Source organism: Mus caroli, chromosome 13 (assembly GCF_900094665.2).
Source record: "Mus caroli chromosome 13, CAROLI_EIJ_v1.1, whole genome shotgun sequence".
In the NCBI taxonomy this organism is placed as follows: Eukaryota; Metazoa; Chordata; class Mammalia; order Rodentia; family Muridae; genus Mus; species Mus caroli.
In genome coordinates, this window is record NC_034582.1 from 8,089,808 (window position 1) to 8,115,248 (window position 25,441).

Sequence of the window (25,441 nt, forward strand, 5' to 3'; positions counted from 1 at the left end):
AAGAGAGCAGGCTGAGCAAGCCAGGGGAAGCAAGCCAGTAAAGAACATCCCTCCGTGGCCTCTGCATCAGCTCCTGCTTTCTGACCTGCTTGAGTTCCAGTCCTGACTTCCTTTGGTGATGAACAACAGTATGGATATGGAAGTGTGAGCTGAATAAACCCTTTCCTCCCCAACTTGCTTCTTGGTCATGATGTTTTGTCCAGGAATAGAAACCCTGACTAAGACAATAACCAAAGGTTGTTAATCATTCAAACAGCATGCCATTTGAAAATCTATCAAGTGCGGTGCTTATAGAAATGATCTGAACTATCACCAATACAAGTATAGTGGTAGAAAACCGTCAGTAACAGAAAGCCTCCAGCTCAACTGCAAGGCAGGTAAGGGAAAGTAATGTATCTCTGTCTATCCCAGGGCGATCTACTCCCTGACACACCTAAGGACAGGGGTGACCCCAGTGCCTGGCTGCAATATCCTTAGTCCATTCCTCCTTGGTTGACTTCCCCAGCAATGTGGAGGGCCCTTGACAAGTTCCTATGGAATGGTATCAATAATAATGATGGGCTATACTCTTCCGATGATCAATTTACCCTCTGAGCCTCAGCTTGTGAAAGAGCAAGATTGAGACTCTACACAACATGGAATTTATGGCCAAAGCAATATATGTGTATTCATCTCATATGTAGTTAAGCTACAGAAAATGTACAGAATGTTAAGAAATTGATATCTTCTAAATAAATCATGCGAGGAACATATGGGGGAGAGCCGAGTGAGCGTAAGGTAAGTACTGACCAAGAACACCACAAACAGACCTGGCTCACATGAGTCATGCAGGTTATTTCTGAGCCAGACAGTGTGCCCTTGTAACAGAGTAGCGTTCATAGACAAGTGTATTCTAACGGTAGTGATGATTCATTCGATGGGTCTGTTTTGTAGATATACAACTGAGGGAGAAACAAGGGGCATTGTATACTGTACTTTGGCAAAGAACTTGATTTCTTGCTCGTACGGGAAGTGTTCTCCTTTGCTTCTGCTGCCACCATCTGTAGACAGGAAGAGATTTTAGGTCCATGCTGAACTTCCAACACTTTAAGAGATTTCTCCTTAAAAGGCCTTCCTATATGTATCACCCCACCAAACTGAATGGAAAACATCAATGTATATGGGCTAAATTCAGCAACATGATGAAATATACAAGTTCTTTTTAAAAAAATTATCTCCAAATTAGACAGTTGCTATGGCAAACTCATATGGAGAGTTATGAGCACAAAAACACCTTGGATATGTGTGCCTGTTAGTGTTCTCAGTCAACTTGACACAGCCAGGGGTCCCAGGGAAGAGAGTCTCAACTGAAGAGTTGCCTAGATCAAGTTGGCCTGTGGGCATGCATGTGAGGATTGTCAAAAGAGGATTTGCTATGAGAAATAAAACCACATTTAGTTCTCCAGAGGTTTAGAGTGTAAAGAGGCAGGTCAAGAAATGATCGGCCTGGACACCCTGGCCTGGAAGGCTGTCTCCATTACCCCTTTCATGTACACATAAGAGGTATGTGCATGCATACACAGGAGAGGTAGTAATGGCTAAGCAGCCCTGTCAATATGCAGAGCTTTGTGTGGAACTAAAAGGTTCAGAGTTGAACATAAAAATTCAAATTTTATAAGGCTACAATTGACTTGTGCTAGGAAAAAACCTCTTTTGCAATTAGAAATAGGAATGATGATATATGCTTTAGCAAATCTCAGGTAAAAATTCAGAGTAACTTTGTGGAATACAGGTGATATTTTATGATATCAAAACAAAAAATGATTTTTGTTTTTTTTTTGGGGGGGGGTTGTGTACTAGCTGGTTTTGTGTGTCAACTTGACACAGCTGGAGTTATCACAGAGAAAGGAGCTTCAGTTGGGGAAATGCCTCCATGAGATCCAACTGTAAGGCATTTCCTCAATTAGTGATCAAGGGGGAAAGGCCCCTTGTGGGTGGGACCATCTCTGGGCTGGTNGCATCAGCTCCTGCTTCCTGACCTGCTTGAGTTCCAGTCCTGACTTCCTTTGGTGATGAACAGCAGTGTGGAAGTGTAAGCTAAATAAACCCTTTCCTTCTCAAATTGCTTCTTGGTCATGGTGTTTTGTCCAGGAATAGAAACCCTGACTAAGACAGGTTGCTTGTTTTTTATACTTGAATTCCCTCTGCTCTCCCCATCCCCAGCCCCCATCCCAGGTCCTGGGGATAGAACAATGATCCCAGCAAGTACTTTACCAGTAGGCATCACCTCTAAGCCTCTGCCTGGTGTGTGTGCGTGTGTGTGTGTGTTTCTTGTTGTTTTGTTTTGTTTTGAGGTTGGCTCTCAATAAGTTACCTAGGCTGGTCTTAACCTCACTCTGTAGCCCAGGTTGGCCTTGAACTTGCAATCTTGCTATATCAGTCTCCCATGTAGTTGGTATTTCAGAGCCTGCACCTCCAGTCTGCAAGCTTACAAATACCTTTATGAGGGACTATCTTGTGTAAAATAAATTAAGATGGTGTTGTGCACAGTCAAAACAAAAATATTTCAGGAAGTGAAAGAAATATCCTTTTCTACATTAAATATTTTGAGAAATATGAATGAAACTGTAATAGAAATAAAGAAAGGAAGGGAGGTAGGAAAGAAGGAAGGGAGGGAGGGAGGGAGAAAAGGAGGGAGGGAGGAAAGGAGAAGAGTAGCTACTAACATTCTAGCCTGAAGTTTTCTCTACTCCCTGTAAAACTACCGTGCAATGGCATGGAAAGACCCTTGATGAAACTCTCATCACCAGAGTGTTTCAAATTTTCAGTATTAAAATACTGTTTTTAGCTGGGTGTGATGGTGCAGGCCTTTAATCCCAACACTCGGGAGGCAGAGGCAGGAAGATCTTTTTAAATCCAACACCAGCCTATTTAATATAGTAAACTCACGACTGGCTATATAGTGAGAACCTACCTCAAAAACAAAACAAATGAACAACAACTAAAAATTCCAAGAAGCTTAAGTATGAACAATCTTGAACCTGGTCACCCCACTGCTGAAGATGATTGTCTCAGAAAAAAAGTCAGTTTGTGCCAGAAGGTCATTACACACGGACAGTATGGGAAGCATTGGAAACAGCTAAGCTTCTGTCAGTGCATGAGAAATGTGTGTGCATTCATACAGCACTAGAGGATATTTTAAAGTTCTCAAATACGACCCCCTCTCTAGCAGCTTGTTGGTTACTGGGTGCTACGCACTCCTGGCTACTACACACTCCTCTGTACTGAAATGGACAGACTGTGGAAGCAACCCCTTTCTCTATGCTGTGGATGCTCTAGGAATAGCAAGACCTGAACGATGAGCAGCAAGACCAGCTACATACCAAACTCCAGGATGTACTGATGCGCCTCATCCACGTATCGGATCAGCTGCTGCAGGAAACTATAGGCAAATCGCTTCTCAATCGAAGGTGTGTCTAGATCCAGGTCCTTGAACCCTCTAGAAAGGCAAAAGTAAGTAAAGGGGTGTGTGTGTGTGTGTGTGTGTGTGTGTGTGTGTGAGTGAGAGGTGGGGAGGGAGGGAAGGAGGGAGGGAGAGACAGAGAGAAAGAGAGAGAAAGATCTCAAAATATAAAATTTTATTTTAAAAGCTGCACATAAAATTGAATGTAATAATATTCTTATTGCTTATGACTAAAGGGGGTTTGTCTTTAAGGAATATTTGCATCTAATATAAAACTAAAGTGAATCGTTCCACTACTACTGCTAAAATATTGCAATTATGCAAACAGTGAGTGGTTCTCTTTCTTTTTCTTAAGAGTTTGCCTAAATGATGGAAGGCAGCTGAATGAAGTTGCAAAAGGAACTTACAGGACAAACACCTAAGGGTGTTGTGTCTCTGGCCTGAGTTCAGATGGTTAAGCTTGACACAACTTGAAATTATTTGGGAGCAGAGCCACAGTGAGGGACTGTCTACACAGACTGGCCTGTGGGAGACTGGCTTTTCTAATGTAAGAAAACTAAGTCTGCAAATAGGTTGCATCATTCTGGGGCTGTGTAAAGGGAGAGACTCTGGTTGGGGCCTAATCATGTGTGCATTCATTTTTCTCTGCTCTCCATGGTGTTGGGACTAAAAGCTCAACCCCCTGCCACCAACTTCTCTAAAGGTGGACTGCAACCTAGAATTGGGAGATAAAATAAATCCTCTCTACTTTAAGCTGCTTCTGTTGGGTGCTTTACCACAGCAACAGAAGGGATGCTAGGACATGTACTTTGAAGCAACTAACCAGCTACCCCAAGGTTTAGTAGGGCCACTGAGCTCAATTTTAGTCAGAACCCAGTGATTGTTTGGAAAGAACATGAGATGGGTGTCCACTTGCCTGGATACCACATAACCACTGATCTGTAGGAACTTGAAGATGTCTTGGGCTTTTTCTCTGTCCTTGGCTTTCTCCTTGGCTGTCAGTGTGTCATAAGGCACCAGCAGGGGGTGGTTTCCCCCTCCTGAGAGATCAGCAAGAACAAAAGAAACTCACCACATACTCTGAGATGACACCCAGCCAAGACTACATAAGCATGCTAGCCAGCATTTCTAGCCTGAAAATGCATGTATTTGAAATACCAAGTGCTGGTTACATGTGCTGTCACCGTGGAAGGAAAACAACCAAGGGGGTTCTTTCATTAGAAAGAGCCTAGATTTGAGGCATGATAAAGACAATAAAGCAGGTATAGCTGGTAAGAGACTCTAAAGAGATTTTTAAGGTGTTGCTTCATTTTCTGGTCCAAGAAGAAAAGAAAGGGAAAATGTCTTCAGTATGGAAGTATCTTTCTGGCACCTTCTAGGTTATAGTATGCATATAAATACATAAAAAAATGCATTCATCCAGAGGCCTCTATCAAGAGCCTGGATATCATTTAGAACTTATAGAAAATAAGTATGATTTTAAAACTCATGAGAATCTTCCAGGTATGGAAACACAGGCCTGTATTACAGCACTGGGAGGTGGAGACAGGGAATCAGGAGTTGAAGTTCATCCTTAGCTACATTTCAAAGAGTTCAAAGATTTTGTCACATTAACAAAATAAAAGAACTCACAACCAAGGGTGAGAGTCCCTCTAAATAGCGGCATAACTCTACCTCACTCTTCCATCCCTCATTTTTGTCCCCCACTGGCCATGTAGGTGTGGGTATGTTATGTGGGAAGAAAGGAGCTAGTTCAGCAGAGAGCCCAGGAGATGTGCAAGTATTCCCAGGATGCTACCCAAACACATCAAGAGTTGCTATGACTTGTGAGCTTATTCATATCAAAGTGGGGAAGAAAGAAATGCAGGCCTGACCCTGGTCACTGAATTTGGAGCGCTGGTACAAGTTTTAGGACTTTTAACTCCTCAGCTTCTATTCTTTTCTTTTCCTCTCTTATCATTAGCATGTCTGAGGAGTAGCCCCAGGACCTTGTGTATGCCAGGAAGTCCTGAGTTACATTTTCAGCCCCTACTCCAATTTTTCTTAATGATTCACAGTTCTATCAAGGTCTGTTATTCTCCTTTAAACTTTCATACACTCCCCAGGGGCACCAAACACCAGAGTGAGCAACATATTTTTTTTTCTCAAGGCTTTTCTAAAGTGGATTCATCTAGATGCAGTGAAAATTAAAAAAAAAAAATCAGAATTGGAAGAAATAAAACTATGCAAGATTAAAGCTGAAGAATCACTAAGTGTTTCCAACTTTAATGCACAGAGAAATACACACACACACAAACACATACACAAACACATAGACATAACATATACAAACACACAAATACACATAATACAAATATAAATGTATAACAATGCAGGACACTCTCCACATAGAATGCATTAGCTTGAATAATATTTTTATGAAAGTAAATCATGAAAAGATTTATTAGCATATTGGTACTTTTTAAAGTGGAAATAAGAGACTGGAGAGATGACTCAGTGGTTAAGAGTACCCGCTACTTTTCCAGAGGACAACTTTGGTTCCCAGCATCCATAACACAACCACCAAGTCTGCAAGTCCAGCTTTCAGGGAACTGATGCCCAATTTCTGCCTCTGTGGACACTGCATTCACACACACACGCACATACACACACAAATAATCAAAATTAATCTAAAAGTTATTTAAAAGAAAAAAAGGAGAAAAAAAGGCCTGTAACTCAGGAAGCAAGAGAGTTGCCACCTGCTTTGGCAACATAGCATGTTTACTATCTCACATCTCCTGGTAACTCTGTCTAAAATGCAAAGCTAAAAGGAAGGCTGAGGGGACAGTTCCTTGGCTAGAATGCATAAGGCTTGAGTTCAATCCCCAGCACTAAAAATAAAACTAGAGAACGTGGGAAAATAGGAAACCCCACCACGAGAATAGCAATAACACAGCTGGCATAAACAAAGGACTGGCGAGAGGTTAGTCAGGCATGAGGGTCATGCTCAGAGTCTAACAAATATAACACACCAAGTGTCCAGCACCACTATACTAATTCAAATATTTGGAGGTTAGAATAAATTTAGACAGCATTAAGATACAAAGAGGGAGGGAGAAACACTATTAAAATACAAGGAATACACACTAACAATAAAGAAATTACAGCTTCTTGTTGGAATCTGATGCAGGCACATGTGAAACATTTTTGTAGAATGGAGGTATGGTGACGTTTTAAGCAAAAGAAAGGAACTACTTCATCAGCATCCTATGCTCCTACAGTAAAACTCTGTGTTTTCAAACAGAGGTCTCTAAGAAATACTACCTTTGGATTCCAGCTCCAGTTTCTTTTTCTTGGCCCATATGTTGTGGTAGTTTTCAGCCATCATCTCTGCCATAGCCTACAATGGACCAAATATTAAGGAGTCAACTGATCCTTCTGTAAAAGAAGACAGAGCTGTCTTCTCAGGCAGGACACACAAACATGTCTTAAAGCAGGAGAGCAGAATATTAGTGCTGAGATGAGCCTAAAATGTAGTCAGACACAACCCCTCACTTGGAAATCCAACTCCACAGAACTTCAATGATTTGAGAAATTATATGGTAAATATCTACACACTGTGGATTTAATGGGAATAGCCTTTATTATTCATTATACTTAAATGTGTCTTATGTTAATTCGACAAAGAAGCTTTGAAATAGCTATGGATGTAAACAGAAAATAGACATAAATACAAATTTGTGGTTTAACTCAAAAGTTTTATAACCCAACCTGTACCTTTTTAAATAATTAAAAGAAGAATCCAGTACAAACAAAGACTTTATTTCTAGATCATTCTTTGCCTAATTAAATGGAGAGTCTTAGAGCACGTGTGTGTAATCTTTACTGAGGCCTTGTGAATTTTGAGGGAAAAAATTCTAATATTCTTGGGTTCTTTCACAGTCAAGATTACACTGTCATTGTAATTGGTTCCTAGAGCACGAATGGAGAGTAAAGCAAGCATTTCATCAGCACATGGAGTTCATCCCTATATCCATGGCTCTCTTGAACCAACACTAATCATATTCAGATCAATGTTCTGCAGTGACTTGGGAATGTAAGCTCTGTGGAAACAAGTGTTTATCTTTCACTCACATGATTTATCCCAAAACATACCCTAGTGACACAGAGCACACAGGGCTATGGATGGGACAAATGCAATGTGATCAATTTCCATACATGAACAAACTAAAATATGCATTCTTTAACATGAGCAATTAAGGTGGTTGTTAATTAAGGTGGTCACTAATTAAGGTGGTATTCACAGTTATTTATTAACTCTTTCTCATGCATTTTTATATTTATGTGTGTCTCTGTGGGTACCCACAAAAGGTGGGGGGCACCTACAGAGTGTGTGTGTGTGTGTGTGTGTGTGTGTGTGTGTGTGTGCTGGCACTCACAGTGACCAGAAGAGGGCATCTCATTCTCTGGAGCTGGACTTAACACACACTGAGCTCCTGATGCTGCTCGGTATAACCCAGTTCCTCCAAGGACAGGACAAATGCTCTTAACTACTGATCCCTCTCTGTGGCCCCGAGGAAACAGCTCTAAAAAGTCCAACAGTAGCCACTTTCATCCTGAGTGGTCCTCACCAGGGCCCCCAGTGAAGGCCTAAAACCTCAGATAGTACTAGATCCTAGTACATTGTACACGTCTTCCTCCATGTGCTCTGCAGTGCTGCCACATTACACTAAAGCCCATCTTTCCTCCTATGTTCCATGGCTCAGGCCTCTTTTATGTCACCAAGCTTATAGTCCAGGGCCACCATGAAGTAAAATAAGGGTAACTAAACACAAGCACTTCCCTAATCTGACTGCCAGTCCGATGACCCTGACATCTACTACATGACTAAATACAGCTCAGTACAAACAGGAAAATAGTGAATGCAGGAAAAATTCCTGTCTGTGGTGGAATGGAGCAGGGTGACAAGTTCCGTCATGGGACTCAGAATGGGAAGTGTCAGCTGCTGAAGATCTCCATTTAACATTTCAGGCCATGGGGAGCAACACAAGGTGTTGGGGACGTGATCAAATGGATTCCCAAATTAAATGGGAATTCTCATGTTTGCTTGTAAGATGCTGCAGGTCACTGCCTCAAACTGAGTTTGATTGGGAAATAAAGATGCCAACAGCCAATGGCTGGGCAGGTAGACTGAGGCAGGACCTTGAGACTGCATTGGAAAGGGACAGATGAAGGAGAAGATCGACATGATTCAGAGGGAGATGGATCAGATTTAGAGCTGCAGGAGGAAAATCATGGGAAATGTGGGTGGGAAGGGAAAGTGGCCCTATGGGAGGGCTTCCCAGTAGGTAACAGAGAAGCAAAAATAGCGCATAGATTTAGAAGGTTATGACCCAGGAGTGTGGAAAGGAAGTGTGCACTAGCCGGGAGGAAGACTAGAACTAACAGTTTAGCAAACTCAAAGCTACAGGACGTAGGAAGGATGGAACCACAGATGAGGACTGGTTAGGACTTATGTCAACTTTCAGGTTACTAAAAGGTCAGTGTGTAATAACCATGAACTCTGTGGGCTCATCATATGATCACCATGAAACATTTATACACACTATAAAATGAATAGGAAAGCATTCTAGTTTGCTTTTTCTAAGTGAGCTTTAGAGACTAGTGTGAAAATCCAGATACTTACATGCAGGTCTCGAGAGAGTGTAACATTACTCATGTCAATAGCACGGGGGCTGTATCCATGTGCAGCATCTATAGACACCTGGATGATTGACAAAAAGAAAACAGTATCTCATTAAAAACTGCAGTAAGACCCTTCAGAAACACAAGGCAAGGTTCAAACTTTTGTTTTCTAAGGTAAAGTCAACAAAATAACTGCAAAGGAACCTTAAATTAATTTTTATGTGAGTGTTATACAATCACTTATGATTATCTTCATACCTCAAGAATAGACAGTCTAAAAAGTTAATAATTAACAGTCAGCAGTATGTGATAAGTTCCAAGTCCTGCAGCCAAGGGACTTTGAGATTTACCAACCCTGGTTAGCTACAGGAACAAAGAGTCCTTTACAAGCATATGTGTAGGTCAGTTGTGAGGATAAACAAAGATTAAACAACTTCACTATGTAGCATTAAATGGCTCACAGGGAAATCTTCAATGATCAGACTTCATTATTTCTACATGTTTGCTTTTCAAACTGGATATAAATATTTATGTTTATAGCTATAGACTTCTGCTGCTCTCAGAGAAGCTCCTTTTACAGTGGGTAATGGCTAGAACATAGGGTCATGATTGATCTAGCACTGACACCACCCCCCCATACACACACAAACACACACATACAGAGATAGACAGACAGACAGACCACACACACACAGAGCTGAGAGACTATCACAAAAGTCAGAAGGCCTGTAAGAGCCACAGGATGAAGAGAGCGGAGGAAGGTTGTCTTCTGGGCCTCGCTTGGCCATTGCACACAAGAACTCTTGGCTGCTGTGGTTACCCGCACAAGACCAAGTGCCATTGCACACAAGAACTCTTGGCCGCTGTGGTTACCCGCACAAGACCAAGTGAGCAAACATCCCAGAATGGACAGACTGAATACCTGCAGGACACTTTCAAATAATAATAATAATAAAAACTAGTATTTTTAAAGGGCTGGGAGTGATGGCTAAGTGCCTGCAGAAGACCTGAATTCAGTTCCCACCACCCATGTTAGCCCAGTAGGTAGTTCAGGAACTGCCAGCTCTGGAGGCCCTTGTTCACACATGTGTGGATGTGTGTACAGAGATGCACACACTTAGACACATAAAGTAAACTAGGAATAAAGAATACTTGTCAACGTTCACAGTTTCACTGCATCACACCCCTTATCTTAGTCTAACCAGAGAGGGGGGAGGACATGAACTCTGCGTCTTCCAGCAAAGCTTAACTATTCTGTTATTAGAACTAGTGCATGATGAGGAAGAATGAGATGCTGGTAATGAGCATGTGAAACAGGAAAGAAGACAGAAAGCCAATCATTCTTTTAGTTTTAACTCTATCACTGATCTCTTTCTGGCTCTCTCTCTCTCTTTCTCTCTCTCTCTCTCTCTCTCTCTCTCTCTCTCTCTCTCTCTCTCTGTGTGTGTGTGTGTGTGTACATGCATGCTTCTATGTGTTCAGTAAGTGCATAAAACTTAAATGATCATGAAAGTGTAAAATTGAAGATGGCTCCACAGCTTCAGAGCAGCTATTCTAATTGCATATGACTGGAGAGATGCCAAGCTGAGCACAAGCAAGTGAGCATGCTCGCATTCATTTCCCTCTGCTCTTGACTGCTGGTGTGAGGTGACTGCCTCTCACACTCCTGCTCTGACTTCCACAGTGATTGCTTACAATCTGAAATTGAGAGCTGGGATAACCTTTTCTCTTCTAAGTCCTTTGGTGTCAATATATTCCCTCCCAGTGACAGAACTGAAATAGATATATTGCCTTACACAATCAGTCACTCTTCTCTCCCGACTCAGACATTAATCCTTGTCATTCATTGTCCCCTTGCACAGGCAACTGATGATGGCTTGCATTGCAAGTGATATCTTGCTTGTATCTAACATGACAACATACACCTTCCAAGCCAAGTCACCTGCTACTTTCAAAATTGGGTTTGGTCCCTGTACAATGGAGCTAATGCTAAACCCACAGCCTAGCACCAAAGTCAGGCATGGTTTAGACAGGAGCTGCCCAGCATAATGCTGGGCACACATAAATGCTCAAGAACACCGTCTAGAGCTGCTCCCACTGCTAGCCCATTACCTTGCCTATCTTCACCATAGTTCTGAGTACAACCAGAATATGAGTGTCACTGGGAGTTGTGACTCAGCTATCTTAGTGACAGCAACCATATTAATTATTGCCTCTTTCCTGTCCTCAGAATTCCTGAGTTCTTTAGCTCACTCAACAAATCTACTGTCTTGCAGACACACCCTAGAATCCATAGCAATCACGCCTGTTATGACCATGCCTACATTTCATGGCCATTTCTCTCAAAACTCTCCCATTCTCTTTCTATAATTTCTTCTGACCTGAACATGTGCTCCCTTGAAGTCAGGAATGTTAATGTTAATTGTGAACTTATTAGCAAGGGGTAATCTTGGGTTAGATGTCTAACTTATCTCTCTGCACCACTGGAGCACTTTAGAAAAGTTGATACGTAAAGATCCTTTCCCAATCTGTTGGTGGCCTTTTTGCCTTATTGACAGTGTCTTTTGCGTTACAGAAGCTTTGCAATTTTATGAGGTCCCATTTGTCAACTCTCCATCTTACAGCACAAGCCATTGCTGTTCTATTCAGAATTTTTCCCCTGTCCCCACTTTCTCCTCTATAAGTTTTAGTATCTCTAGTTTTATGTGGAGTTCCTTGATCCACTTAGACTTGACCTTAGTCCAAGGAGATAAAAATGGATCAATTCGCATTCTTCTACATGATAACCGCCAGTTGTGCCAGCACCATTTGTTGAAAATGCTGTCTCTTTTCCACTGGATGTTTTTAGCTCCCTTGTCAAAGATGAAGTAACCATAGGTGTGTGGGTTCATTTCTGGGTCTTCAATTCTATTCCATTGGTCTACCTGTCTGTTGCTATACCAGTACCATGCATGCAGTTTTTATCACAATTGCTCTATAGTACTTAGCTATTGGATGGAACACAGGGCAGCCAATGGAGGAGCTAGAGAAAGCACCCAAGGAGCTGAAGGGGTCTGCAACCCTATTGGTAGAACAACAATATGAACTAACTAGTACCCCCAGAGCTCGTGTCTCTAGCTGCATATGTAGCAGAAGATGGCCTAGTCGGCCATCATTGAGAAGAGAGGCCTCTTGGTCTTGCAAACTTTACATGCCCCAGTACAGGGGAAACACCAGAGCCAAGAAATGGGATTGGGTGGGTGGGGGTAGGTAATAGGGGACTTTCAGGATAGCATTTGAAATGTAAATGAAGTAAATACCTAATTTAAAAAGTGGGGAAAAAAAGAAAAGAAAAGTTGATATGGCCTTTTGCTTGTTCATTTGAGACAATGGGTCTTCCTCAGCTCACAATGGATGCCCTCAAACTCCTGATCCTATGCCTCTGTCTCCCAAGTGTAGATGTTATAGGCGTGTATCTCCATACCTGTATTTATATGGTGCCAGGAACTGAACCCAGGGCTTTGTAAATGTGAAATAAGCATCCTATCAATTAAACTACACCCAGACCTAATTATTATTGCTATCATTGTAATTACTTGAAATAGGGTCTTTTCTATATTCCCAAAGTTGGCTTCAAAGTTCTAGGCCAAAATGAAATTCCTGCAGCCTCTCCAGCAGCCAAGCTACCACCAAACTTAGTTTAAATTATTTTTAGAGATGGGAAAATAGCTTAAAGCAGGGTACTTGACTAACATGAATGAGGCCTTGAGTGGAATCTCTAGCATGAGCAAATCTGTGTGTGTGTGTGTGTGTGTGTGTGTGTGTGTGTGTGTGTGTGTATGCATATGTGCATATATATGTGTGTAAAGGCTTAGATGACACAAATAATTCATCTGTCACTGAGATTCTCACCTGGCTTGTCTGAGAAATTCGTCGAGTCCGGTTATAAAGGGCCATGCTGTCCCCCTCCCGTGTTCTCTCAATTCTCCAACCCCAAGCCAGCATTGTTTTCAAAGACTCCTTGATTGGCCAACGATAAATTTCTTTTTCCTAGAGGGAAAGAAATCAGGCATTAGTGGTATTATGAACCCAAAATGAAAATTCAAGTATTTAATGGTTTGTTCTGAAACAGACTACCTTCATTAAGAAACCTGATTACCACGGGATCCTTATAAAGAAAACCAAAAATAAAAACATTCAAGGGAAATGATAAAAGCTGAAATTTTACTCCACTAGGAGTTGCTAAGGAGGGAATCAACTCCCACAAGCTGTCCTCTGGCCACCACCACAGGGCACACATGCACACACACATCCAGGTATGCGCATACAAATATATACAGAAAGTTTTAAGGAAAATAATAAAGATTTCAGTAATAAAACATAAAACAAAAATTTACCCAAACATAATACTTCATGAAGTTAGGGGGTGGGCGGGGAATCTCTCACCTTTTCAGACAAGAGTTTATATGGCTTCATTAGCGGTTGGATCTTAGAAGAGTCTGAATATATTTCCCCATAAATCCATCCATTTGCCAACTAAAACAAAATGTTAAAAATAATTTTACATATATTAGCTTTGGGGATTTTAAGTGTGCATGTGTTTTGAACCTATTTTGTAAAACTAACCCTGAAGGTGGAGTAAGAAAATGATGAAGGTCTAGTGTCTGTTTGGGTGTGGCTGGAGACTGAAGCCAAGTCTTTGTATGCAAGGGATCTACCACTGGGCTACATTCCCACCACTCATTTCACTTTTTATTTTGAGACAACACCTTACTAAGTTGCCTTGAACTCACTCAGTATCCCAAGGCTGGCCTTGGAATTAAAATTCTCCTGCCTCAGATTCCCAAGTCCCTGGAATTAGAAGCCTGCACCACTGTGACTTGGCTGAGGTCTGAATGTTATCTAGCTTAATACAGAGTTCCCCTCTTAGTATTCAGTGGCCTCTTGGCATGAGTTCCTTTGACCAGAGATTAAATGCATCCTGTCTTCCTAAAACAAACCGGGTCTACACCTGTGCCCAATGTTTGATCCTCTACAACACGGCTATAGGGACCAAAGAATGACAACTGACATCATTTATTCTGACACATCTTAACCCCCAACCTGTGATGTATGCATGTCTATAAAAAGTTTGTTTAAAATATGTGAGTCAGGGAATAACACCTCAGAATAACATTTCCTAATCACTTATTTCAGGGATTCATCCTCCAATAATTTGACCATTTTGGATTAGCATCATTTGCCCATACCACCATTAGTTCTCAGAAACCAGGTAGTTACACTGCACCAGTTCAGGACTTCCCTCCCAAGGCATCTCAGACCCAGCCCAGCCACCTAGTGTTCAGTGAAGTCACTATATCCATGTCACTCTCTAGTGGCATTGCTGATAAGACATAATTTCTACAAAAAAGAATCACACAAATTATCACAAATATGGAAAGCTGTTTCTATCTTAGCACAGTGGGGTGCAGGGCTTGAGACTGTGCTGGCTAGTTTTTGTCAACATGACACAAATCAGGGTCACCAAGGAAGGAGAGAGCTCAGCTAAAGATCTGCTAGCATCAGACTGGCCTAAGTGCATATGTAGGGCAGATTCTTCATTACTGACTCATGTGGGAGGGCCCAGTTCATTGTCAGTGGTGCCATCCCTGGGCAAGGGCTCCTAGATTGCATAAAAAAGCAAACTGAGTAAACCATGGGGAGCAAGTGTTCCTCCACGGTTCCTGCCCCTGCTCCTTCTTAAGTTCTTGCCCTGTCTTCTCCCAGCCGTTAACTACAATCAAGACATATCGGTCAAGTAAACCCCTTCCTTCCCAAGATGCTTTCGGCTGTGGTGCTTATTTCAGCAATAGACATCTCACTAGGAAAGGGACTTGCCATGCCACTGGCTTATCTTCGGACATGAGCATCCTTCGGGGCGTTCACTGTCTGCTTTTCACTTCATGTGTACATGTGTGGTGTTGGGTTTTTTGTACCGTGACAATTCAATTTCTCTGACAAGCTGTGATCACCATTCCCTCTCAAACTGAAACTAAACTCAACTGAAGTGAAAACATTTGCAACTCCTTGAGTTTTCTCATTGTACTGTTTTCCTTGGAGATACATTTTAGTAGATGTGTTCTACTCTGAATAAGCTATATAGACCTGCTTGGACATATGTTATAGAAAGTACAAAACCACTAAAGTTTAAGACTCTTCATGGGGGTGGGAAGATGCCCCTTCAAGTGGGGTGCTGTACTTTGGATCCCTCAAACAGATGGAAAAACCTGGGTGTGGCAGCTACCACATCTCTATAATCCCAGTACTTGAGAGGACAAAGACAAGAGGAATCCTGGGGTCCCCTGGTCGGTTTGACCAATCAGTAAGCTCTGGGATCAGGGAGAGACCCTGTCTCAAAAGCTAAAGTAGGGAAGAAGATATCTCAAATCAACCTTTGGCCCCTACACATACACACACACACACACACACATACACACACACACACAGACACACACACCCATTTTCAGTATTGTTCAACAAATATAAAATCCAGAGTTCGGTTAAAAGGTAAAACAAAACAAAACAAAACAAGGTAATTTTTTTTTTTTCTGAGGCAGGGTTTCTTCATGTAGTCCTGGCTGTCCTGGAACTCTCTCTGTAGACTAGGCTGACTTCAAACTCACAGACATCCACCTGCCTCTGCCTCCAGAGTGCTTAGACTGAAGGCATGCACCACCACTGTGTATCTAAAGGTAAACTTTTAACGTGGAGTCATCACTTCTCCCTGAAACCCCACAAACAAACACACATTAAGAAATGATACTCAAAGTTTAATGAACTGATCTTTAGAAACGTCCAGATTATGTCACGTTTTTACTGTGATGAAACTAGCTAAATAGGAACACAAGCAGCTTATAACTAAATATCTACTAACTGCAATGGAGGTCTTTCTTTAAAAGAGAAAGTTGGGGCTGGGGTAGTAGCTTAGTGAGTACAAGTGTGTGACATGGTGCTGCATTCAGGGCAGTGAAGATAGGCAGATCCATCAAGCTGAAGTGGCAAGCTCTACAGTCACTAAGGACCCTGTCTCAAAGGAAATAAAGTAGAGCAATGAACTCAACCTATGGCCACACCACACATACATGTAAATGAATAGAAATGCACACACAGAAATATACACTATACACATGCAGAGAGCAATCTGGCAAAATTGGGTATATTTAAGCAGCACCCATCAGCACTTGTAACTTTTACCTTGTCCATGGACCATTTATCATGGGAATGTTCTGCATATTTGTTAATGAAGTATTCCAACTTCTCTGGAATTGTAATGCTACAAGAAAAATAAAGGAAAAGAGTTTGGTGTTTTTACAGAATTCGCAGGCAACTGCATCCGTGCTTACTCACAGATGAGTAATACTCAGATTCCGTTCACTCATAACTGCTAAGAAACAAAAACAGTTGTAACAAACGATCGCTTCTTCACATTTCCAAACAATGTAGGACCATGTTCTATCTACTCGTCTCAAACTGGGACATCATTTATTGGGTTAATATTAAAAAATAAATGTAATAAGATATATGTTAGTTAAAATATATTCAAAGTTGAATACAATAGACTATACAAGAAAAGGAAAACAAACCCAGGCCAGTACTCAGTAAGTCTGAAAACATGCTTTTCTTTTATACTTTTTCTTTAGAGTTATTCTTTTTTAACTGTCCTTGTTGAACTATGAATGAACGACACTGTTGGTTTTTGATCTGCCACATTTTTAGGTTAATTTCATATAATTAGTTATGTATTAAGACTTTGTGATATTAGTCCTCCATATAGACAACATTTCAAAGTTACTAATTTGTGCTACAGGGAAAGTAATTAACAAACTTATGTTTTATTTTTTGACAATATTTATTCTTGATTCCTTTCTTGTTTCAATGAATATTTATTCTATTCGTGTCCAGCATGTGCAGTTGATGAATGAGTCTGCTCAAAGAGAATATTGAATACAGATTCTACTCCCTAGTAAATACAACTTACTAGAGCATTTAACTTTGAGAATTGGATTCTAAATAAAACCCTGCATAATAAGATGATTTTCTGATCTTTATCAACAGTTATCAGTTAGGAACTAACAAACACATACTCAAGAAGCAATATTTGTTTTTTAAAAAATCATACTCAGGTAGAAATTACTCAAACCACCACGTAAACCTATAAAGAATAATTTCCCTAGGAAACAAGCCTGGGTAAATTAGCATGCATGCCCAACACTTGTTAGTTATTTGGATTCCATTAATCAACACCCAAAGCATGATGTTGCTCTTCTGAAAACCTTGGATTATTCTGTATGTGAACAGACCAGAGACTTACCTATGCAGACTGTGACCCTGTGATGTTTTGGTGACTTACTTTGAAAGAGATACAAAGGACCAAGCACATAATCCAAACACTTAGGAGTGGACTCTTTTCTCACAGGACTGTCATGTAATAACAAGCAAGTATACTTTAAAGACATTCTTAGATTAATGACAGTACTTGGGTTGATATTCTGATTGGTTTGGGGAGCTAAATCAGCTGGGAGCTGCTCTGAAGCCTCAAGGTTCAGTCTCAGACCGATTCAGAGGTGCTGGTTAAAACCAGCAGGTGACTGTCTTGCTAACTAGTCTCACCAAGTTACCACGGACCAGGAAACAAAGAGAAGAGGCAGTTTTCCTTGCAAATTCAGAGTTGCTGTCCTACTTGAACTTCAGATACATGAAGCACCCATAGATCTCATTTGTACAACAACTTAGGAAACTAAATGCATGTATGATGCTTGGTAGAGGTCATATATGTGACCTTTACATGAAGTTTCCAACTCTGTCCACATCTGAGGATATGCGTAGTTCTTTGTGACAACTTGCTATTCCTTTCATCTCTTTGTGATGTGCAATATCATCAATGAAGCTGAATCCTGGCCAACTTGCTGTGATGGGTGAAATGATCTTGTCATTCACAGGAACAGTGACAGTTTGGAGATATCCTCAGCTAAAGATGCTACGTGGGGGTAAATTGTGGCTACCGATACACATTTCAGTTAAAACTTTACCTAAATAACACTCATGCACTTTGTTGAGTCGCATTCTTCTGGATATTATAACATAGCTATCTACTCAGTCTCCTCCTTCAGCACAGAATACCCTAGAGGGCACACATCTATTTCTGATATTGGTATATTCACCGTTATTTTTAGTGCCATCTGATAAATTCAAGGGACTCCTACTCAAAGAGGGCATGTACCAGAGAAAGTTCACTTCAGTACCTTATTCAATTTCAGACTTCACACATCATTTACAATAAAAATCTGCTGCAATAGAAAGAGTCCATACTTTGAGGTATCAACAGGTTGTGGGTTAAAGTTCCCTTCAGAATCCATGGATGACTGTTTTTCCATCATACTGACATAGTTTGACTCCATGTAGTCTGGAGGTAAAGCTCCCGCAACTGCACTCAGGCAAGGCAGGGCCAGTTTGAAAAGTTCTTGTTCATATTTCTGGGAAGAGAACAATGGTAAGCTATTATCCATGTGACTCCTGCTGTGGCTTGTTGACAAATACCCCCACAGGTTCATGTGTTTGAAACTTCACTTCTAATTGGTGACACTATTTTGGAAAGTCAAGGGACCTTTACAAGGTAGAGCCTTGGTGGAAGAAGGTCACTATATGTATATATCCCTCTCTGCCCATACTTTGTCTACCTCTCCTTCCCTAGTTTCCTGGCTACCCTGCAGATCTCACTCTTTCTGTTATACCTTCCCTGCTCCGATGGACTAAATGGCTTCTGGAACTATAAATTAAACAAAGCCTTTTCTCTTCTAACTTGTTTTATGTCAGTGTATTCTATCACTAACATCAACCAGCCACATGCCTGATTTCCTATATTTCTCCTACTATTTTACCTTCAGAAAGAGTGGTATGATCACACAGAATATGTGACAATATTGATTACTAATGATCAATGTATAATGTATTCTCAACATGAATTATTAAGAACGGAGGAAAACATAATCAGGTAACCTCCCATTGTTTTGCTTTGTTGAAACAGGATTATACCCTATAACTGAGACCCAACTGGAGTCCATGCTATTCTTGAACTTGAGATCCTCCTGTCTCAGCATCCTCTGTGCTGAGAGTATAGGTATTCCCCATTACACCTGACACTATTCAGGTCTTGATTAGTAAATATATCAACCCACTATAAATACGATCTTACAGAGAACCTGAGGCTTTTGTTGCTTTAGCAATACAAACAAATTCCTCCCAGATCCTCCATTACCTTTTGAGACAAAGCATCAAAGATGCCCCAAAATAATTTTCTTGATAAATGAAGTTCTTCTTCCGAGGCAGCACCAAAGTTGCCCCACCCTCCAGGTAGGCAATAATATTTCCAGCATCTTTCATAATGATTCGTCAGCAGCTGCATGGGAAAGTCGTCATAAAATTAGCAAGCTAAAATATCTCTTCAGTGTTTCCATTCCTCTTCCATGGCATTCTGAACGCTATAGTATAAGGTGCCTGGAAGGGAAACTCTCAAACCCATGTGAGTATTTTGAAAACAAAATTACTTGAATACTATGTTTCTTTCAAATTGGGCACTGATTACAATACAATGTGTGGACCAAATGTTCAGCTTTGAAAATGTATATTAAAGTGGGCTAGAAAGATGGCTCAGTTGTTAAGAGCATTTTCAGCTCTTTTAGGAAGCCCACATTTGGTTTCCAGCACCTAAATCAGGCAGCTTACAACCATATATAATTCAAGTTCCAGGCTATCTATTGCCCTCTTCTGGCCTAATTTCTTACTGCACTTACATGCACATACCCACACACATATACATATAATTAGTGTATCTTGAACAGTATTCTTTCTGAAGTTATTTAGATAGTCATACACCCCAGAGTTCTGTATGTGAACTCTTATTTCCTGGGCTTCATACACAATTATCTCCTAGAGTCCAGAGATACTGAATGGGAACCTTTTTTTCCATGGTATTTTTGTTTTCTCTGACTTCTAATCAATTATGATGATGTCAGACCTTCAATTTCTATAAGTAAACTCTAATGACTCTACATTTGTTTGGTAACTACAGGTGCAGTCTTTGATCATCCTAGTTTCTACACTATGAATGGCTCTCTCAGTTATTTGGAAGCTTTTTGGAAAATTTATTTGTGATCTATATCTGCCAAGTTTATAGAATCGGTATTAGAGAGTCTATGACCCTACATTGCTTATTTAAGGCCTCTCTCTCTCTCTCTCTCTCTCTCTCTCTCTCTCTCTCTCTGTGTGTGTGTGTGTGGTGTGTGTGTGTCTCTCTCTCTCACACACACACATATTGTGTGTGTGTGTGTATATATATAGAGAGAGAGAGATTTAGTATATATATATATATATATATATATATATATATCAATGCCTAAGAGACAAATGATTAGTAACAAGAAGACAAAGAAGTTAACACAAGAAAACAGGGACCACATAGTGCCAAGAATTTCTCATATTTACCTTCAGAGGCATCTTTGCATGCTCATTCAACAGTGGAACATCAAACACCAGCCTTCGGAGTAGGTGTTGCATCATAGATGGTCTCAGTTGGCTGTTGGAACAAGGTAAAACTCAAGACTCACAATTCATATATCATACTATAAAAATTAATTTTAGATATATAAACAACTTGAAATTTTCATGATAATTTCAAAGGCCTGTGCCATAAAGAAAACTGGCACAGAGAGTCACCTACTTACCCACATATAGAGAGCAGGCACACTTCTATAGAGTCCCGCTGAGCTTTGGTAAGGGAGCATCCCTTAGAGAGTCTATATACAGTGTGTAGCAGAGAGTCAATGAGGGAAGCATGGTGCTCTGTTCCAGCAAACAGGGGAGCACACCTCGTTAACAAAGGTAGGACAGCTGTGCAGAGGTACCGGTTGAGGGCCAAGGCCATGTCTGTAGCACTTAGTGCAGCCTAGAGGAGGAACAAGAGGACAAAACCTTGTGTGATCAGGAGAGAACTCGATGCATTGCCTGCCACGCAATCTCCCTATCTGGAAACAGCAACAGCATGGACATCTGGAAATGTAGTCCTTAGATCAATGTTTACCCATGGCTCACATGATCTTCACCACTTAAAATCATCAACTGCTGATTGAAATAAATGCAACATCATCTATCTTCTCAAGTGGTTTAGAAATCCAAGCTCAAGGTTAGGCTATAATAATATCATCTCCCCTAACATCTGTGATGGTAACTCTGAGGTTAGTAAATAGGCCTATCCAACCTCCAGACTGAACCTAAAGGAGTTCTGGAGGAATACTGTGAGTTTGATCTGTACAAGGCTAGCTCTGAAAAGACTCAGATCTCAGTAGGATGGGTTATAGAGGAAGATGCCAGTGAGCACTTCCTTGTTGGCAGAAGAGATGGAAATGAACATGTTTGCAAAACTGATCTCAGATTTGTACATGTCATTCATACTTCTACTAAGATCTACAAGGTCAATCATCAGGAGTTTGTAGTATTACTGTGTTGACATTTCTACTCTTGAGAATGTCAAAGAAGATGGAACTTCCATCTTGTTTTTATGATTTTGCTGCCATGGATTTCTTTACTCAAGACCTAAGATCAAATGGAGGTCATTTAGTATTATGTAAGTAAATGAGTTAGAATGCTTTTGATGGGATTTGATGCTCCCCTTTATTCTACCATGTTTCATATACCAGCATGACACCAGTAATAGCAGATCCTCCATGGGGCCACCTAACATACAGGGCAGATACTACCCACTGCGTACTCAAGAGAATGATAACCGAATGTGCTGCTGTAACAGACAGAACTATAATGACCATTCAAGTGCCTTAATGCTTCTTTCACCAAACAGCAAAGACATGTGGGCAAATTTATTTAGATAGATATTATTTTATTTTTTGTATATATGTATTCATGTATATATACATATATATGTATGTGTATATATATATATATGTAAGCGTGTGTGTGTGTGTGTGTGGTGAGGCAAGAGGTGAATGTCAGATGTCTTCCTTAATATCTCTTTACCTTATTTTTTGAGATAGGATCTCTCAATGAACCTAAAGCTTTCTGATTCAGCTAGACTAGCTAGCCAATAATCTCCAGAAATCATACTATATCTAATATCCACTGCTTAGATTTTACACACACACACACACACACACACACACACACACACCTGTTTTTTTTTAACTTGTGTTTAAGGATAAACAAAGGTCTTCATGTTTAAGTAACAAGGACTTTATCAAATGAGTCATCTCTATATATATAGGACAAATACAATAATGAATAGATATTTAATAGCTATCCCTATGACCTCCCAAGTTAAGCATAGATCAATGAACTTCTTGTCCCCACTGCAGCTTATGAGATTTCTTGCCAACCCTGTGAGGCAGATAGTCTCACTAGTTAATGAATTTCCTTTGGACAGCATCTGTTTGATTTGCTCTCTACTCATTGTTTGCCTGAAACCAACACAGGTGTGCAGGGAATGCTTGTTGAGAATGAGTGGATGAGTGAGTCCACAGACATAGACCTCGGAGTCAAGGGTACAAGTTCACTTTTCATATCATACCGTGTCTAGAGAGGCAGCCGCTCGAAGATCTGGCAGAAAGCCAACCTCAAGGAGATGGAGGAGGAAATCTTGCACCTCAATTCCATAGACCCTGTCAAGGAACAAAACCATGGCTGCCTTGTGATCTGGGCAAAACCCCGCGGACATGTCAGGCTCCACCACCTTCCCATCTACAAGAGAGAAGGTGACATGTTGGCGTCAATGGCCTGGCCATCTGTGGGTTGATGACATTTGGCTTTTTGCCAGCCATGTCATATTTTAAATAAATTATATTAATGAAATGTTTTCCTGCTTCACTACCCTCACACAACTGTGTGCTTGGCGGGTGAACTAGGGTAGTGCAATTTGAACCCAAGGTCATTTAGATGTCATCGAGGCATCTGTTCACTTCATAGTTGGAAAGACACAGTATCTGGCAGATGCCAAGAAGGAAACAGAAGGCATCAAACAGACCTGGTAAAATGTGGAGTGGATACCATGAAAAGGTAAATATAAACGCAGGCCAAGCCTGGTGGCGCATGCCTTTAATCCCAGCACTCAGGAGGCAGAGACAGGTGGATGTCTATGAGTTAGAGGCCAACCTGGTCTACAAGTGAGTTCCAGGACAGCCAGGGCTGTTACATAGAGGAAACCCTGTCTCAAACAACCTAGATAGATAGATAGATAGATAGATAGATAGATAGATAGATAGATAGATAGAGATAGATAGATAGATAGATAGATAGATAGATAGATAGATAGCACATTCTTCTACTCTTGTCAAGGGCATGTCTCTTTAAACTTATGTGAAAATCAGGGTACCTTTCCATGGCTATGGTTCAAAATGACTATAATTATGAATGAAATAGGATAATAGTGAATACAGTTACACAATAAGCATAAAGTGATGAATCAACACAATGAAGCCAGTATGGATTTCATATGAAATAGACTTCATTAAGCACAACATAGGAGAGTCATGTCATTTTCTCTCTCAATATCCAAAGCTTGCAACCTATGTAGGCCAATGCATCCCTTATAGTAATTCCTTAAGTTCAGAGGTTGGAGACTATTAGTATGAGGAATTATGGGACTGTGTGCCAACTTAAAATCATGGGGAGCCTATTGCTCCCTATTAGACCACAAGATAATTATGCCAAACTGGTCCTGGTAGCATACAGTAAGAGTCTATGAATGGCATCACAGAGTTTTTTCCACATGAAAGTAATATTAAAGAAAGCAGAGCCTGGAAGGAGGACATGTGACCATCAAACCCAAATAGCTTTTCTCTTGGAATCAGTGAACAAATAATATTTAAATAAAATTCAGTTGATACTCACTAGTTCCTGGTCATTATTACAAAAATATCTACTATACTAATATTATCTCTGCATTATATTATAGGAAAATTAGATTTTAGAGTTTAACTCCACTGGGAATAGCATTGCTAGGTGATAGATCTGAGTGGTGGAGCTATTAGAAGTTTCTAGAAGACAACTCAGACCCTGAATCTGTCTTCATAGCTGGGTTAGGCTATTTTAAGAACTTCTTTCCTGACTCCATGATGAAGCATCAGTTTTTAACACAGAGGCTGTCTGATCCCCTGGTATGAAACCAACCATGAGATCTTGACTAGTCTCAAAGACAGACGAGAAGGAGGCAGTCTGGAAATGTGATAGCTGTGCCTCCTCAGAGTCAAATGCCCCTTCTCATTCTTCAGAATGAAGACTGGTTGCCCCCACTCTATCAAAAGCTTATGAGACAGGATATCTCCTGCACCAATGAGGGGGGTCTGCATTTTCCAAGGGGCTTCATGACAATACCATTTGCTTTGTAGTTTTACTCTCTCTAGGAATTTTCTTTCCTGAAGGACTGTGAGAAGAAACACCCTGCTAGGGTAACTAGCCATCTATGACCAGGGAGACGATGGTAGCTACCCAATATCACAAATACACAATCCACCTCATAAATATTTGTAATATGGTCTTGTGGGTTCTATCATATGGGTCCCGGGGATTGAACTCGGGTGCTCTATGGGCATTGATTTTAATATAATCACAACTGCCTGAGATTTAAAACCCACTGACATGATACCACTGTATTCCAGTATCACCACCTCCTCAAACTCACAGGACACAATGCAGTAAGGACCTGCTCACTCCTATATGTGAGCAAGCACCTGACTGAATGGAGGTGGGAAAGGGGATGCTAAGCACTGATGAGCTGTTCATAAAGGAACTGTCCTCCCAGTCCTACAGAGCGCACAGGATGGATGCTGGTCTTACCTTTGGCTATTGTTGGCATCTGAAATGCAATGCTGATGACACCCACCAAGTCTCCCAATGGAATCAGAGATCGCAAAATGGACCTAATTCGGATGGCTTCTCCCTTTCCAGCATGAATCAACTAAACAGGAAGAGGATAAAGCAAGCTTAGAACTAGTTGTAGACTCTACCTGTAGTTTTGTTAGAACATTTAAACTGTGAGAATCCGTATATAAAGCAATTGTCCACCCTACCCATGCATAAAGCCAATCATCTCTCAGAAATTGCATCTCAGGCATACAGGCAGGCAATCCCAGCTTATAGTTCCCATAAATGTGAAGAAATACCAGATTACATACACTTCACTCTAGGCCACCTCTTTTCCAATAAAGTTCACACATTTGCCGGGCGTGGTGGCACACGCCTTTAATCCCAGCACTCGGGAGGCAGAGGCAGGCGGATTTCTGAGTTCGAGGCCAGCCTGGTCTACAAAGTGAGTTC

General features: G+C 40.8%; 1 protein-coding gene across 11 annotated transcripts in view; it reads right to left on the reverse strand.

Annotated features, from left to right (window-relative positions):
- Nucleotides 1-25,441, reverse strand: part of Ryr2 (ryanodine receptor 2) — a 562,694-nt gene that overhangs the window by 133,217 nt on the left and 404,036 nt on the right. For all 11 annotated transcript variants that reach the window (XM_029468301.1, XM_029468299.1, XM_029468302.1 and 8 more), the window contains exons 48-61: nt 24,962-25,082; nt 22,698-22,867; nt 20,845-21,065; nt 20,606-20,696; nt 19,380-19,520; nt 18,434-18,597; nt 16,319-16,397; nt 13,532-13,621; nt 12,998-13,135; nt 9,108-9,185; nt 6,746-6,821; nt 4,359-4,482; nt 3,363-3,478; nt 976-1,040 (exon numbers count right to left, since the gene is read on the reverse strand). In XM_029468301.1, coding sequence (XP_029324161.1) covers nt 976-1,040; nt 3,363-3,478; nt 4,359-4,482; nt 6,746-6,821; nt 9,108-9,185; nt 12,998-13,135; nt 13,532-13,621; nt 16,319-16,397; nt 18,434-18,597; nt 19,380-19,520; nt 20,606-20,696; nt 20,845-21,065; nt 22,698-22,867; nt 24,962-25,082 — 1,674 coding nt within the window. The remainder of the gene's footprint in view (nt 1-975; nt 1,041-3,362; nt 3,479-4,358; nt 4,483-6,745; nt 6,822-9,107; nt 9,186-12,997; nt 13,136-13,531; nt 13,622-16,318; nt 16,398-18,433; nt 18,598-19,379; nt 19,521-20,605; nt 20,697-20,844; nt 21,066-22,697; nt 22,868-24,961; nt 25,083-25,441) is intronic.